Raw genomic sequence first — 18,505 nt, 5'->3', positions numbered from 1 at the left:
AGAGGATGCAAGCTAAACTGGTGCTGGTTGACAGATGACGCCCTTGGAGGAATAGAAGGGGAAGGAGGAGGTCACATCCATAGATCTCAGGGGTGCATGCTGGGACTTGTTGTCCTTTACTTTAAGGGGATGTGACCCCCAAAAGTGAAGAACTAAAAGTCCCAGAATTAACCCCTCAGAGCTGAGGAAGTGACACCCCCCAACTAATGAAGGACTACAAGTTCCAGCATGAGCCCCTGAGATATAAGGAGTCACATCCTTAGTTCTCAGAGGTTCATGCTGAGACTTATAGTCCACAAGAGACTTATGAACCCCTCAGAGTTGAGGATGTGACACCCTCCCAATTCAAAGAGATGCTAGCTGCCACAGAGGGGATGACCCTAGGCATCCCGCAAGAGATGCAGGGCAACTGCCCTAGGTGCCCATGCTAGTGCCCCCCCCCCCCCCCACCAGGCGAGTTAGTGGAGCCAAGTTCCGGCACTAGGTTTCAGAACACAGGGCTGAGAACACACCATGTTCAGGTGGGACAGTAGGCTAGCAGCCTAGGCAACCCATCAGAGGAGGAATAGAGATGTTTCAGGCTATGCACATCGCGTAGGATATGCAATGTGCTTAGTATTCACTAAGGGCGTAGCCAGATACTGTCTTTATTCTTCTTCTGTGGTGCTGTGCTGGTCTGCTGCCCTCTAATAAGCTTGCAGGGGTCTCAGTCCTTCTCTCACAGTAAGGTTTTGTTTTTTAAAAGAAGGCTGCTTAGTCTTTATTGCACGGGCCTATTTTTTGTCCCAGTCCGGGCCTGACAAGCACTAACTGCGTTAGCTGTCATGTCTACTGCTCTAAAAAAATCCCTTAGTCCATAATCCATTTTGGGAGTGAGCAAGAGACGGTGGTTACGTTCCTACATACAGTGGAGCATGTAGGTGGCCAAGCACTAACATAAAGTAGAATCACAGCAGAAAAAAAAGGAATTCTGAGATTTGGAGGACTAAGAGCAACAAAAGGTACTTTATAAGTAAGAATACTTTGGTTTTTGAGACCAGAATTTGGGCTTCAGAACACAGGGCTGGTTCACACCATGTTTAGGGAGGGACAGTAGGTCCCTTCCTGAACTGAGTTGCTCTTCATTAGGGATGATCGAACTTTTGAAAAGTTCGGTTCTACCAGAACACCCGAACTTCCCGAAAGTTCGGCCCGGATTTCAGAAATCCATTGAAATCAATGGGACCCGAACTTCGGTAATCAATAAACACCATTTTGAAGCCCTAAAACCCAATAAATGCCCCTAAAAAGTGCCTAGGGTTCTGGGTCATGCCCCAGGGACTATTAATCACACAAAAAAAAGTTCTTAAAAATTGTCATTTTTGATAGAGAGCCAGTTATTGAAAAAATTATTGAAAAAAAAATGAGATTTCTTTGGATTTAGTGTCTGGGGGGTCTAAAAAGTGTACCTAGCTAAAAGAGTTTCAGCTCTGTAGCATGTCCAGAACCAGAAAAAAAAAGTTTGTTTGTATTAGAATTGCAGTAGAGCAGGATAGTGGCTCCGCTATTTTCACACCCGGCTTTTTGTTGCAGGCGTTTATAGGGCTTTTTTGTGGAGGCAGGCATGACATCTGAACTTCTGTGTAGGGGTATATATACACACACACATGTATGTATATATACATATACATATACACATATATAGGTGTGAAAGTAGCAGAACCCTATGCCTGCCTAATGAAATTATTAGCAGGCATAGGGCTACGCTCCTATCACACTTATATGTGTGTATGTGTATAAATACATACATGTGTGTGTGTATATATACCCCTACACAGAAGTTCAGATGTCATGCCTGACTCCAAACACGTCCACAAAAAAGCCAAATTAAAACGCCTGCAACAAAAACGGCCAGGTGTGAAAGTAGCGAAGCCACTATCCTGCTCTACTGCAATTCTAATAGAAACAATCTTTTTTCTATGGCGGTCACCCTGAAATGGAAGGGTTTGGTCACCCTGCCATAGCAGTCAGAGTCAGTTAACCCTACACTACACTACGGTCCCCTGACACTTAACACTTTCCCTACAGAAACTAGATTATTAAATCTAACTATAGTGGAAAATAGTACCCTAACTACACTAGATATCCCTTTCCTCACACTAATAATTGCTAAATGACACTTTGAAGCAGGAGTAACAGAACTGCTTCCACTCTCTTCCACTCTCTTCCACAGCCCTGTATTAAAGTGCTAGAGATTTGGCGGGGCTATCTTATATACTGGGGGGCGTATTCACTACTGATTGGCCTCTGGACCCCCTAGTCACTCCAATCACATTCCTAGCATCCTCCTGCCCCCTCAATTGGCTTTTACTGATGGTTCTGGTCCAATCACAGGCTTTTAAAGCCCAGTTCCTGTCCCATTGTATTTTGGTCAGTTCTGGTTGCCGAATTCCGAACTTTTTCAGCAAAAAGTTTGAAATTCGGGCGAATTTCGAACAGTCAATGTTCGGGTCGAACCGATGGTCGACCTGAACCGTTCGATCATCCCTACTCTTCATCTCCTGTTATCTACTTTGAATAGATTCCTTAATAGAACTTTCATTTTTGAAACCAAAATTTAGTGTCACTTCAACTATTAATAGGTACACGTTAGAATGGTGTTATAGTGTTACCAGTTACTATATATACACTGTTAGCAGTGCCTAAGCTCTGAATACTGAACGGTACTGTATTTTAAATGAGCTGGTTACAAAGATGTTCCTCCTACTGATTTGCTTAAAATTGTACAAAAAGGATGATCTATTTTTTCCCCAGAAGAAATTCAACATATACCAAAGGAGAGTGAGGCACTATGATAAATGTTGTAAATAATGTGCTATGGGTATAATAGCGAGGCTACTAGTTATCTCCTATAACCCCTGAACACAAAAATATAACTTCCTTTATAACAACACCTTAACAGGATTGGTTTCCACATGAAACAAGCAAAAAAGAAAAAGTTTTTAAGCACTTTATAAATATATACATATGGAAGTAAAATTTAAAAATTCCGAGAAAAACTAGCAGGATTATAACACCGTTGTTACGTTGTTATGCTTTCATTTAGTAGCTCCACAAAGAATGTTAGGAATCCTTGAAAAACCATGAAGTTCTCATATGGCCAATGCAAAGATAAATCACTGCAAGTTTAAGTGGCAGATAGTAAAAGTAGTAGAGTGAGGATAGGGTGGGCTAATAAAATCCCTATAAGGAACAACGCTATCTTCATAAAAAAAAAAAAAAAAAAAAAAAGATTTCCTAACCCAACACATTCATTTGAGGGTATAAGGTAAAATAATTATTTTGTGCCCCCTTTTTAATTCATTGTGCTGTGAAAGGAGAAGTAAAGAACAACCATTGTGTAGCAACATAAATTGTTTAACAAAGAGCAGAGTCTAGTAATTATGTAATAAGCAAATATGGCTTTCCTCCAGTATATATAAAAAATGACAAGGTATACATGAAATCAAGGTTGTTAAAACATTACCAGTTGTTTATCTATAAAACTGATTCCTAGGAATTCTTTTTGAGATGATGGCTAAATTGCAAACTAGAGATTGAGGGAAATTTTAGACATACCAACCAATGGAACCTTTTGTGTTTAGAGTATGAGCTGACACATATGCCTGGGAGCGGCTTATGAACAATTCTGAACGCCCTTTATTATCTATGGCCAGTTTTAAATATTCAATGCCTTCTATGTCCTGGGTAATCAGTAGTAAATTAAGAAGCTGCTTATCCTTTTTTAAACAAAAAAATAATAAAATGTATCGATCTGTATTAAAGGATGTGAGAGTTAAACTATAACAAATTTCAAGGGAGTAGTAAAAAAAAGTCATTACTTTTATAATGGGACCCCTTGGGAAAACGAGGGTCACCAAGACTGAAAATTGACATGCAATGGAGCTATAAAGGTCCAAAGTCCAAAGTATTTTATTCGTTTTTTTAATGCTTTGTTAAGCTTAAATGATTAATGGCTCAAATGCCGCAATTTCTTCGCAATTTGCCGCAATTTCTTCCTTCCTATAGCTATATTAGTGCCAAGGTAGATTAGTGCCATCTTTTCACTATTCCTTACACTGATTATTCTTGTTTTATTATTATCTTTCATTATTGTTTCTCATATGTGTTATTCTTATATATGTGTTCTCATGTACATCCCTGATGAAGGGGGATCTTCTGGGACCCGAAACGTGTTGGACTTATTGGCTTGATTACACTATAACAAATTTGTTTGGACAAATCTTCTCTTTTTCGAGCAATTGTTTCTTAAACATGGAAATGTACCCGTGACAGCTCATACTTTTGTACCTTCTGCATTTCCAGATGAATCAGTGCGTAATACAACACATGACACATAGGGGATGATTTACTAAAACTGGAGAGTGCAAAATCTGGTGCATGGTAGCCAATCAGATTCTAACTTTAGCTTCTTCAATTAAACAATCTGGAAGCTGATTGGTTTCTATGAAAAACTGCACCAGATTTTGCACTCTACAGTTTTAGTAAATCAACCCCACAGAGGATTGCACTTTACAAGTTGACTAGCAAGATATTGAGGCTCTACTTCAAATAGTCATATGACCATTTGTCACCACATAGGTGCAAAAAGGCACAAATATGTTTCTTACCTGTGGACAGTCTTTGATGTAATGACCTTTGTTGAAGCAGAGATGGCACAGGTAGTTTGGAGGGGGTCGCTTGCTGGGTTTTCTGTTTTCAGTGGAGAGTGAGATTTCTGAGAAGTGTTCTGTTAAAGAGCTCAGCCCATCCACAATGTTGTTCAAGGAGCCATAAGGAGATGCACTCTTGTAAAGGCTGCTACCCAATGCCTGCTTTAGAAAGAAATAAAATGATTAGATCCTTTGCATGTTACTGTGCTCCAATTGTACAAAACACCCGAAGATATCAATTACAAATAAATACAAAGGCCAAAGGGGTATTAAAGCTGACTTCAGAAAGTACATGGTAACTTATTATTGAAATATTTAACCACTTAAGCCCCGGAAGCTTTTACCCCCTTCCTGACCAGGGCCTATTTTGCGATTCGGCACTGTGTGACTTTAATGGACAATTGCGCGGTTGTGCGACGCTGTACCCAAATTAAATTGATGTCCTTTTTTTCCCACAAACAGAGCTTTCTTTTGGTGGTATTTGATCATTTGAGCGATTTTTTTATCAAGCGCTATAAACAAAAAAAAAGCGACAATTTTGCAAAAATAACAATATTTTTCCCATTTTTTTTATATGAAATTCCCCCCAAAAAAATGTAAAAATCAAGGTTTTTTAACATTTTAGGCCAATTTGTTTACTGCTACATATGTTTGGTAAAAAAAATTGCAAAAAGCGTATTTTGATTGGTTTGCGCAAAAGTTATTTGCGGGACTGCGACATTGCGGCGGACAGATCGGACCCTTGACTGACATTTTTGACACATTTAGGGGTACCAGTGACATTACTACAGTAATCAGTGCTATACATATGCACTGTTACTGTAAAAATTACACTGGGAGGGAAGGGGTTAACTTTATTGGAGAGGGAGGGGTTAAGTGTGTCCCTAGGGGCGTGTTTCTAACTGTGATTGGATGTGGCTGTGTGTGTAACAGCACAGATCAACGGTCCTACATAGCAGGACCAAGTGATCTGTGCTTTTACACAGGGAAGAATGATAGGCGGCTTTGTTTACATTAGCCGCCTGCCTTTCTCCCTCTCCACCCGACGATCGCGAGTGACCGGCGCACATCGGGTCCGCCGGTCACACGCGTGGGCTGCTTAGGGAATGAGCGGGGGCGTGAGCGCGCCTCCGGCGGCGCGCGCTCGCCCCCTATTGGCTCCCAGGCTAGTGACGTACCGGTACGTCACTTTGCCTGGGAGGGGCTGATCGGCAAGTGGTTAAAGTGTTACTAAACTTATAACAGTAAAAGCATTCACTCCACTCACTGTGGAGCCCAAGGGGTAATTCTCCTCACTGTGTAAAAAGTCAGTTTGATCCTGTCTTCTCTGATCTACCCCTTCTTCCACTGTCCTCAATCCATCTCCTGATAAGACAGAACCTTGGAGGCACTTTGCACATTCTCAGTTGTGTGTATTGCTAGAGAGTTTTTTCTTTTTTTGGGAGGGTGCATGTGATCAGCACAGGGCCAATCAGCACTGTCCAGACAGAAGGTCAGTGGTCATGCAGCTTCATAAGGCAGTCAGAGTAGAATGAAAACTCCTCCTACAAGCTTTACCCAGACACTGATAGAAGTCACAAGACTGCTATATACTTCTGACGAGAAAAGGTATTTAGCAGTTTACATTTACTAAAATAATTGCATTTCCATGTTCTGTGTAGTGTGGGAGACCAGATATAGTGAATGCCGGCTCCTGGGTTTAGTAACACTTTAGGTCAGTTTTGACACGACCTTCGCATTCTTACTTGCATGCACTCTGTATGTTCATTATCATCATATTCAGACCTGTAAATGCTCTTTCTGGTGGTCAACTGTATAATAGGAGGTGTGCATGGCACTGCAGTGATAAGTTCAGTAATGAGCTATAGGCTTGTCACAAGGGAAAGGAGCAGTGGCGGGCCGTCCAATGGGGGTGCAGGGGGGCCGTCCCCCCCATCCATGCATCTGGCCCCCTAAGCTACATGCAGGGCACCGGATGCATGGATTCCAATAGGGTTTTTTTTTTTTTTTTTTGAAGCATCTGATTAGAGCCAGAGGTTCTAATAGGCCTCAAAAAAGGGTGGTCTCGGGGCGCATTTTATACTCAAAATGATGGTCCATTTCGGCCCGCTGCATCCAATTCTGTTTTTTCCTGTTACTTGTGAATATACTATTGTTAACACCAACCGCTCACCCCCTCCAGCTTTATATCCCTTGCTCAATATGGCCTCGGACTTAGCCTGATTAGGGAGCACTAAGAAACACAAATAAATCCGGCGCTAGTATGACAGGACCAGTGCCCTCTCCATGATAATTGGCATAACACCTGGGGGCCAAGTAGCAGCTGTGTGGGAACAAAACACACCAGGAGGGATGTTTAAAAGTATCAGTCACACAAGGGTTAACCACATATAATCTCTACACGAACGCACCGATGACGATTACTAAACACCTGTTTAGATTTGTCATCCATGTGACGAAATGAAAAGCATGCCGTTTGCAATAAACTTTGCATAAAATCGTTCATTTGCATTGGTCCACAGAATGTCAGGCAAAATGGTCGACCCTTACGCATGTTCACTTCATCAAATCTGACCCTCTCTGAAAAAGTTTGGACACCCCTGTGCTGAACAATGTCACAGAATTAAGGAAAACATGACGTTTACAACCAATTGACATAATTCTACAGACATGTTTTGCATGTATGACTCAAATATACTGTATATTGAATTACATTGTTAGGAAAACTCAATATGTACTTTGGTTGAATATGATATTGTGTTTCCAGTGTTTTTGTCACCAAATAAAATGCAATGGTACATCACAGTCATTGTTTAGTGTTTTGCTGGGAATTGATAATAAGCATAAAAATGAGCTAAATTTTTCCATGGTGGAAAAATGTTTAGAAGACTTCGATGAACCCACCCTGTGTTTGGCAAATAAAGCAGCTTTAGGGAGGTTCGAAAATTCAATATAAGCTGACAAAACAACTGGCAGAACATTGCACAGTGACTTCACTTCAGTGAAATACAAAGTGTAGCGCAAACGTGTCTTGTAAAGTGCGCGCTGGTCGTGTCCACCCTATTGTGGTTCTCTGGTGTTGGGCCGACTGCAAGAGGTCACTATGTTGTTCTCAGATTGTTATTAATCAGGGCAGAGGAAATCTGGAATGATTACTGTGTTACTGAGCTCTATGATGCAATGGCTGTCAAATTCATTCATATCCAGAGTTCAGAAAAATATACAAGGCTGGGATCACTTAGAGGGGTTTGGATTCTTTTCCCTATATGTTTCCAGTCTAAAAAGAAAAATAAACAGAGGGCGCACAAGCCTAGCGCATTACCTTTGCGACAATTTATTTTTAAAAAATGTATACACATCATACTCGCAAGCAGGATGAAATGTCAAGCAAAATATATATATAAAAGTCCACCAGATGCTCCACTCAGCATGGTCTGCTGGTTAGTGACAGTTGTGGAATGAAAACATCCAAATAAAGCTGACGCGTTTCGAGGGGTGTCCCCTCTTTCTCAGAGCTGGATTTGGAATGCAGGTAGCTGGTCTTTATATATTCCAATATATATATGGATTGCGCTCACCAGATGGATGGGACCCAAATACCATATAGTATAGGGGTCAAACAAGCTTGAGGGGATAATGATGGAATGTCCCATCAGAATTCACCAACCTCGATGGGTAACATGTAAATCAGCAGCGAGTATGAACACTCAAAGTCTCCACTCCAGCACGGTAGATGGTATACCAAAAAAAAGGGGGGACAGACATAGCGTAATACTGCTAAAAACAATTTATTAAAAATATAGCCGATACACTTACAAACATCCGTGAATGAATAGCATGTCAAGTATACACAGCAGGGCTGACTGTAGTCCTCGTAACGCGTTTCAGCATACATGCCTTTTTCAAACTTTTGAAAAAGGCATGTATGCTGAAACGCGTTAAGAGGACTACAGTCACCCCTGCTGTGTATACTTGACATGCTATTCATTCAGGGATGTTTGTAAGTGTATCGGCTATATTTTTAATAAATTGTTTTTAGCAGTATTACGCTATGTCTGTCCCCCCTTTTTTTTGGTATACCATCTACCGTGCTGGAGTGGAGACTTTGAGTGTTCATACTCGCTGCTGATTTACATGTTACCCATCGAGGTTGGTGAATTCTGATGGGACATTCCATCATTATCCCCTCAAGCTTGTTTGACCCCTATACTATATGGTATTTGGGTCCCATCCATCTGGTGAGCGCAATCCACTTTATCTTCACTGGTGTTGGGATTTGCTGCACATTTAGTTCACATTCTTCTTTGTTGGAGTTTTCTTATCATCATTATTCACATGGGATTTTTTTAATGGACTTTTCATGTTTGCCGGACTCTCATGTATTATTTGCTTATACATATCCATCATTATCAGCGCTGCACATTTGTTTTGTTTGCTTGTATTTTCTATCACTTTGTTGTCTAGTGATTGGTGCTAGCTGCTTTTTCACTTATTAGTTAGCGCAGTCATTTTTTTGCTTCCATATTTATTGCTATAAAACATATCCAATGAAAAATTTAAAAATCAAATGTCTTCATAAATTTAGGCCAATATGTATTCTGCCATGTTTTTGGTAAAAGAAAAATCCCAATAAGCGTATATTGATTGGTTTACGCGAAGGTTATAGCGTCTACAACCTATGGGATATATTTATGGAATTTTTATTTATTTATTTTATACTAGTAATGGAAGCGATCAACGACTTATAGCAGGACTGCGATATTGCAGCAGTCTATAGGACACTAACTGACAGTTTTAACACTTTGTGGGAACCAGTGACATTAATACAGAGATCAGTGCTAAAAATATGCACTGTCACTGTACTAATGACACTGGTCATGAAGGGGTTAAACATCTAGGGTAACTGTGTGCCTAACCAGTGTATTTGTGTAGTCTGTGCGCTGCTTTCACTAGGGGAAGAGATCAATTGTAGCCCCTGCTTTGCAGAGACACAGGAACAGTCCCTCCCCTTCTATAAGAACTGAGATTTGCCTTCTTTACATATCTTAGTTCTGTGTGTTTTACTGATAATCACTGGGTGCCGGAGGACATCGAGTCCCCGGGACCCGCAGAGCGGCTTCTGCTGTAAATTATCACAACAGAAGCGAAACGCCGGCAGCGCGCGTACGCCCCATGCTGGTGCAGAATCACATATATGTTAATGCCTAAAAGACATGCCTAAAAGTGCTATAGGGCGGTCAGCAAGTTGGGTAAAGAATTCCTGATGATCCTGCCAGTGGCGTAGCGTGGGGGGTGCAGGGGGGGCCGGCCGCACCGGGCGCAACATCTGGGGGGGGCGCATGATCCGCTCGGCGCTCCGCAGTGTCATGTCAGTTCAGTTGTCCCTCACACTGTCTTAGGCTGGCTGCCGCCGCCCGCTCGCACTCGCAGCTCTCTGCCCTGGCTCACTCACTCTCTCACTGCAGTCACAGTGCTGGCTGTGGCTGTGCAGCTCGGTTCCCGAATCCGATCCGAGCCGCCGGGTCGCCCACTGTGGGGGAGGGGGGGGGTGTTTGGAGAGACACTTCCTGCACGCCTGGCCTATCTGGGGGAGGGACTAACCCCTGCAGCGGCCGCCCAGCGCAGCGCTGAGCGCGGGAGAGAACCACCAGGCCAGGCAGGAGCAGAAGAACCTGGCAGCGGTGGCAGATGAGAGGCCAGAGAGGAGAGAGCCAGTGGAGACGACGGTCAGACGGTACTGCAGGAGGAAATCCTAGGGGGACTCGAGGAGAAAACCTAGCCTGCTGTGATGGGGTCTGGGACAGGTGAAAAAAAAAAGTAGGAGTGTGTGAGAAGAACACTGAAAACTGAAAAGATCTATCCCCCCTTACAGCAGGCCAGGGTGAGGTTAGGTCACTCTGGGGTCCCCCATATAGATCCCCCCCCCTACAGCAGGCCAGGGTCCGGACCTCACCTTACCCTGGCCTGCTGTAAGGGGGGAGATCTATATGGGGAACCTGCCCTGGCCTGCTCTAATGGGGGATCTATAGGGACCCTGCTCTAAAGGGGATCTATGCCATAGATCCCCCCTTTAGAGCAGGATCCCCATAGATCCCCTTTAGAGGAGGCCAGGGTCCCCATAGATCCCCCTTTAGAGCAGGATCCCCATAGATCCCCTTTAGAGGAGGCCAGGGTCCCCATAGATCCCCTTTAGAGCAGGCCAGGGTCCCCATAGATCCCCCTTTAGAGCAGGGTCCCCATAGATCCCCTTTAGAGGAGGCCAGGGTCCCCATAGATCCCCTTTAGAGGAGGCCAGGGTCCCCATAGATCCCCCTTTAGAGCAGGGTCCCCATAGATTCCCCACTTTAGAGAAATGTCCCCATAGATTATATGGAGACCATTCTCTAAAGGGGGATCTATGGGGTCCCTGCTCTAAAAGGTGATCTATGGGGACCCTGCTCTAAAGGGGCATCTATGGGGACCCTGGCCTGCTCTATAGGGGATCTATGGGGGACCCTGCTGTAAAGGGGGATCTATAAGGACCCTGCTCTAAAGGGGATCTATGGGGACCCTGCTCTAAATGGGATCTATGGTATACATTGATAATTGTTTAATTAAAAATGTTTTAATACCGCTTAAATGTTTGTTTACATTTATTTATAAAAGTGTGTGTGTATATATTCATATATATATATATACACATGCACATGTGGTTGAGGTGCACACCCTAATGCCATAGGCTGCGCACGCCTATGCACTCTGTCTGACTCTGACATAACAGTTCGCTCAGTCAGTTTAGCAGCGAGTGAGCAGAGTCAGCAGTCTGGCGCTGTCACAGATTTCGCTCCTCCAAGCCAATCAGGAAGCAGGATCCGCTTCCTCATTGGCCGAGCTGCCGAGCAGGAGGCGGGAGGACTCGAGGAGACGCGGGGAACTGAGGAGAACCCGCCGCTGCAGGTAAGTCTCTCTGTATTGAAAGGGGGCATGCTGGTCTCTCTGCATTGAAAGGGGGCACACTGGTCATTCTGCAATGAAAGGGGGCACACTAGTCTCTCTGCATTGAAGGGAGCACGCTGGTCATTCTGCATTGAAAGGGGGCACGCTGGTCATTCTGCATTGAAAGGGGGCACGCTGGTCATTCCTTATTGAAAGGGGGCACGCTGGTCATTCCGCATTGAAAGGGGGCACGCTGGTCATTCCGCATTGAAAGGGGGCACGCTGGTCATTCCGCATTGAAAGGGGGCACGCTGGTCATTCCGCATTGAAAGGAGGCACGCTGGTCATTCCGCATTGAAAGGGGGCACGCTGGTCATTCAGCATTGAAAGGGGGCACGCTGGCCATTCCGCATTGAAAGGGGGCACGCTGGTCATTCAGCATTGAAAGGGGGCACGCTGGTCATTCCACATTGAAAGGGGGCACGCTGGTCATTCTGCATTGAAAGGGGGCACGCTGGACACTTAGCAGGGCAACTAATCTAGTGGAAGAGACTCGAGTGCTAAAATCCACAGGTTAGGGGGCGCAAATTACTTGCCTTGCCCCGGGTGCTCACAACCCACGCTACGCCACTGGGAGCAGAAGAACCTGGCAGCGGTGGCAGATGAGAGGCCAGAGAGGAGAGAGCCAGTGGAGACGACGGTCAGACGGTACTGCAGGAGGAAATCCTAGGGGGACTCGAGGAGAAAACCTAGCCTGCTGTGATGGGGTCTGGGACAGGTGAAAAAAAAAAGTAGGAGTGTGTGAGAAGAACACTGAAAACTGAAAAGATCTATCCCCCCTTACAGCAGGCCAGGGTGAGGTTAGGTCACTCTGGGGTCCCCCATATAGATCCCCCCCCCTACAGCAGGCCAGGGTCCGGACCTCACCTTACCCTGGCCTGCTGTAAGGGGGGAGATCTATATGGGGAACCTGCCCTGGCCTGCTCTAATGGGGGATCTATAGGGACCCTGCTCTAAAGGGGATCTATGCCATAGATCCCCCCTTTAGAGCAGGATCCCCATAGATCCCCTTTAGAGGAGGCCAGGGTCCCCATAGATCCCCCTTTAGAGCAGGATCCCCATAGATCCCCTTTAGAGGAGGCCAGGGTCCCCATAGATCCCCTTTAGAGCAGGCCAGGGTCCCCATAGATCCCCCTTTAGAGCAGGGTCCCCATAGATCCCCTTTAGAGGAGGCCAGGGTCCCCATAGATCCCCTTTAGAGGAGGCCAGGGTCCCCATAGATCCCCCTTTAGAGCAGGGTCCCCATAGATTCCCCACTTTAGAGAAATGTCCCCATAGATTATATGGAGACCATTCTCTAAAGGGGGATCTATGGGGTCCCTGCTCTAAAAGGTGATCTATGGGGACCCTGCTCTAAAGGGGCATCTATGGGGACCCTGGCCTGCTCTTTAGGGGATCTATGGGGGACCCTGCTGTAAAGGGGGATCTATAAGGACCCTGCTCTAAAGGGGATCGATGGGGACCCTGCTCTAAATGGGATCTATGGTATACATTGATAATTGTTTAATTAAAAATGTTTTAATACCGCTTAAATGTTTGTTTACATTTATTTATAAAAAAGTGTGTGTGTATATATTCATATATATATATATATACACATGCACATGTGGTTCAGGTGCACACCCTAATGCCATAGGCTGCGCACGCCTATGCACTCTGTCTGACTCTGACATAACAGTTCGCTCAGTCAGTTTAGCAGCGAGTGAGCAGAGTCAGCAGTCTGGCGCTGTCACAGATTTCGCTCCTCCAAGCCAATCAGGAAGCAGGATCCGCTTCCTCATTGGCCGAGCTGCCGAGCAGGAGGCGGGAGGACTCGAGGAGACGCGGGGAACTGAGGAGAAGCCGCCGCTGCAGGTAAGTCTCTCTGTATTGAAAGGGGGCATGCTGGTCTCTCTGCATTGAAAGGGGGCACACTGGTCATTCTGCAATGAAAGGGGGCACACTAGTCTCTCTGCATTGAAGGGAGCACGCTGGTCATTCTGCATTGAAAGGGGGCACGCTGGTCATTCTGCATTGAAAGGGGGCACGCTGGTCATTCCTTATTGAAAGGGGGCACGCTGGTCATTCCGCATTGAAAGGGGGCACGCTGGTCATTCCGCATTGAAAGGGGGCACGCTGGTCATTCCGCATTGAAAGGAGGCACGCTGGTCATTCCGCATTGAAAGGGGGCACGCTGGTCATTCAGCATTGAAAGGGGGCACGCTGGCCATTCCGCATTGAAAGGGGGCACGCTGGTCATTCAGCATTGAAAGGGGGCACGCTGGTCATTCCACATTGAAAGGGGGCACGCTGGTCATTCTGCATTGAAAGGGGGCACGCTGGACACTTAGCAGGGCAACTAATCTAGTGGAAGAGACTCGAGTGCTAAAATCCACAGGTTAGGGGGCGCAAATTACTTGCCTTGCCCCGGGTGCTCACAACCCACGCTACACCACTGGATCCTGCCATAAAGGTCATTGTTCAGGCATTTGCTGTTACGGAGTGAAAACAGTCCTCCAACCGTGTGGTTATCTGGACACCTGTGCCACCGATAGAGACTACAAGTGTCCATGCCAACACAAGCTGCTCAAGCATGGTCCACCGTTGTTACTATTGAAAAGCTGGTGCAGACCAATGATGTGCACCGGAGGCAGAAAATGGATAAAAAAAAAAAGCCTGCGAGAGATCAGCACTGGGATGCAAAAAATAAAATAAATGCAGAAAAAGTGTGAAAACCGTAGTCTGTGGAAGAAAATTACAGTTTCTATGATATACAACACTTCAGCAAACAAAATGGCTCCTTTGTAATGGACTATCCACTATCCTTCCTCCACTGAGAACTGCAAAATTTACTCCATATAACATCAATCGTTTACGCCTGATTTATAAAATGCAGATTGCTCAAAAAAGTCAGCTCCATTGTAGAGCTGCACGATTCTGGATAAAATAAGAATCACAATGTTTTTGCTTAGAATAAAGATCACGATTCCCTCACGATTCTTGGCGTAACATCATCTTTACATTATACAAAAAAATTCTGCTAATTTTACTGTTTAGTTAATTTAAAATTCATTAAAAAGGAAGTAAAGTCTTCAGTTTATATATTTTTTCTTTTTTTTCTTCCCTGCAAAGTAAATGCATAATGTGCTAGTATGCATCGTATACTACCACATTATGTGACACATCCATCTTGGCTCATCTTCCTTCCGGGGCTGGGGACTCCAGCTGTAGTACTGGCCGGAGCCGCGTGACGTCACTCACGACACAGGGCGCCGGTCATGATACAGGGCGCCAGGTCACAACACAGGGCTCTGAAGACACGGCACGGGCGGCCGTTTCTTCAGAGTGCATGCGCCGATGATGTCATCGGCTGCATGCAATGTAAATATCTCCTAAACAGTGCACGTTTAGGAGATATTTACAGTACCTATAGGTAAGCCTTATTATAGGTACAAGTTATAAAGGTGGGTTAACAACCACTTTAAAGTGTATTTTTTCCCAAAAAAAACTGCGTTTGAAAGACTTCTGCACAAATTCAGTAAGACATAAAAGATTGCAACGATCGCCATTTTATTCTCTAGGGTCTCTACTAAAAAATATATATACAGTACCTCACAAAAGTGAGTATACCCCTCACATTTTGTAAATATTGTATTGAAAATAATGACATGGCTGTGTGTTGAGTTATTTTGAGGGGACAGCAAATTTACACTGTTTTATACAAGCTGTACACTCACTACTTTACATTGTAGCAAAGTGTCATTTCTTCAGAGTTGTCACATGAAAAGATTTAATAAAATATTTACAAAAATGTGAGGGGTGTATTCACTTTTGTAAGATACTGTATGTAGGTATGTATATATATATATATATATATATATATATGTGTGTGTGTGTGTGTGTGTGTATATATATATATATATATGTGTGTGTGTGTGTGTGTATATATATATATATATATGTGTGTGTGTGTGTGTGTGTGTGTATATATATATATGTGTGTGTGTGTGTGTGTATATATATATATATATATATATATATATAATGTTTGGGGGTTCTAAGTAATTTTCTATCAAAAAATACTGATCTTAACTTGTAAGCAACAAATGTCAGAAAAAGGTTTCTTCTTTGGTTAAACTGCCCTCACTTACAGACTGAAGTTCATTCCTTTGAGCTAAAAGAACGAAATGATACATTGTAAAACATTTTGTTTATAGTTATTTCGCAGCCCTAAGGCCCCGTTCACACTGGGGCGATCCGACTTGCCAGGGCGACCTCACAGGTCGCGGCGCGCAGCTCGCACCGCGACCTCGGAGCGCTTGGCACGGACTTCATAACATTGAAGTCAATGCAGGTCGCTCCGGGTCGCCCCAAAGAAGCTCCGGACCCTTTTTCTAAGTCGGATCGACTTGTGTGGCTCCTATTAGAACGGGTCCACAGCTTCTCTATGGCAGGCGACCTACAGCGACCTTTCAGGCGACCAGGTCACCTGACAGGTCGCCCCAGTGTGAACGGGGTCTAACAGTTGATAAACATTGGAGGCTCTCCTTTTATTTTTATTTTTTTGACAGCTGTGATTGAGTAGAGAACAGCTCTGTAAGAATTGAGGACATGACGTTTAAGTCCTGGTTCACATTTGTGCGATGCGGGAAAGCTGCGAATATGCAGCGTGATATCGCATCGCATCCGCACCCCTGGCAGTTCACACTGCAATATGCGATACGCAAGGGGTGTCAATTAAAAGTTAATCCCCCATCTGCAAGTTCGCACAGAATTGTATCGCACTTGTGTGAACCACCATGCGATTCCATAAAAAAAAGGGTCATGTGCGTGTTTAGTGCGGATGCGGTGCGAATTCAGCCATACAAAGTGTATACAGCCCATTAATTGTCATGTGCCTATGCAAACAGGCGGATAAACACGCGCCGTGCATTCTTCTGTAAAAACAAAATAGAAACATCTGCATTTTTGGTCAGTAATTTACACCTCATGAGTGATAGTGTGAAGGCGTGTGGTTTTTGAGCAAGGTGTACACTAAAAATGGACCTGCTGCCCCTTTAAATGTGTATAAACAATTCAACTAAATAAACAAAATGAAGGTAAGTGCTGGTATTAGTGGTACAATAACTAAACAATAAGTGATTTTCAAAAATAGTGCTCATAAAGTGCTTTGATTAGTATAAATTATGGTGAAGTGCACAAATATACAGTCCGGTGATATAAGGCTCAGCACAATAAATACAGTGCTCAGGTGTTTCCAAATAGGAAACAAATGATGTGATTTGAATATGTGAATAAATGATAATATAATGCAAATAATAAGTGCAATGCGGCGATTCCAGATATCAACAAAAGTCCATGCGATATTTCCAAGACCAAATTTGCAAACTGAGAATAATCCACCTCGTGAGCTGTGATATACAGTATATATGTTCTCACCAGAAATGGGCAGGTCACACAGACCTATAACGCTCAATCAACATCCAAATCAATGGGAAAGGACATTTTACTCCTCCTCTCTCCTCCTGGGGTTGTTCCCTGGATCACTCATTCAAATAATGGTAAATGGGAAACACAAGAAGCCACAAATAGTGTAATCCTGCTTATATAAAAAATAAAATGGGTGCTTACATAGGAAGTGCCCGCCTGGCACAGGAAGAAACGCCAAAGTTGCTAAGTGTGAACCGCCAACAGTGCAGAGTCTTTCTCCCTCTGATAAACTGGTAGCGTGGCAGTGGTTGGCATGCATTCCGCCGCTGATGAGGAAGTGATGTCAATGGTTTCAGATTACTCGGGCAATTTTTTGACCACTTGTGTGGAAGTGCAATTATATCATTGCTTTACAAACAGGGCTCATAATGCAATCTAGTTCCAGTTAGGGCTCTTTCACACGGGCGATCCGATCAGATCCGCCTGTCAGTTTTTTAGGCGGATCTTATCGGATCCTCCATGCAGCTCTATGGGGCAGCGGATGTCAGCGGAGACACCTCCGCTGACACCCGCTGCCATCCGTATCCGATCCTGTCCGTGAAATCTGGACGGATGGAAACCCTATTTTTCCATCCGTTCAGGGATCGGATCGGATGAGAGCGGACAGGCTGCTCTCATCCGATCCCCCATAGAGAGCAGCGGGAGCTGTGACACCTCCCTCTCCGCACTGCAAGCGGAGACGGAGCTGTCATCCGCCGGCTCAGCGGGGATCGGCGGATCGATCCCGCTGAGCAGCACGGATCCGCCTACGGAGGCGGACCTTGTGAAAGAGCCCTTAAGCCTAAAATCTACTTGTTGCAAAATGTATGCTACTTAGGCTGCCAATAGATGGAAAACAAATGGATTCCCACCCATCCACACAAGTGAGAGGAGGACTTATCCTTTCACTTGTGTGGTTGGGTGGGAATCCATTTGATTTCCAGAATACACTGATCAGCGTTGCAGCTTACTGGCTGCAGGCACTGTGATCAAATGAAAATTTCCAGCATTCCCGTTCAACAGAAGTCTTGAAAGATGGCCTGCTGAACCAGACAAGTTTTGAACTATCTATGGGCAGTGTAACTTTGCAATTAGGTTTTGTACATCTATGCCTATAGGTGACAGAGGTGGGTATTTTCCATTATCAGTAGAAATATAGTCCTGCCATACAAGCTTTTATACACATTATTACAACATTCAAACACAGGTTAAGCCTAGTACACACAATGAGATTATTGAACGAATGATCGTTACTTTTTTTTTTTAATGCTAGTCTTCATATCGAATGCGAATAGGTTACTAAAGTAGGAAAATTCTCGTACGACAGAAAATAAATTCGGAAGTAATGTAATGTGATGTAATGTATTTGTATTGTATTTTCGGACGACAAC

The 18,505-nt window shown here is 44.2% G+C and overlaps 1 protein-coding gene across 1 annotated transcript in view; it reads right to left on the bottom strand.

The window, feature by feature from the left end:
- The window catches only part of ZCCHC24 (zinc finger CCHC-type containing 24), a 190,928-nt gene that overhangs the window by 108,827 nt on the left and 63,596 nt on the right, over positions 1-18,505 (bottom strand). The window contains exon 2 of the mRNA XM_082268201.1: positions 4,650-4,853. Coding sequence (XP_082124327.1) covers positions 4,650-4,853 — 204 coding nt within the window. The remainder of the gene's footprint in view (positions 1-4,649; positions 4,854-18,505) is intronic.

This window comes from Pelophylax lessonae, assembly GCF_965119305.1.
Source record: "Pelophylax lessonae genome assembly, chromosome: 9".
NCBI classification, from domain to species: Eukaryota; Metazoa; Chordata; class Amphibia; order Anura; family Ranidae; genus Pelophylax; species Pelophylax lessonae.
The sequence above is the reverse complement of the archived record's forward strand: the minus strand, read 5'-3'. Positions and strand labels throughout refer to the sequence as shown.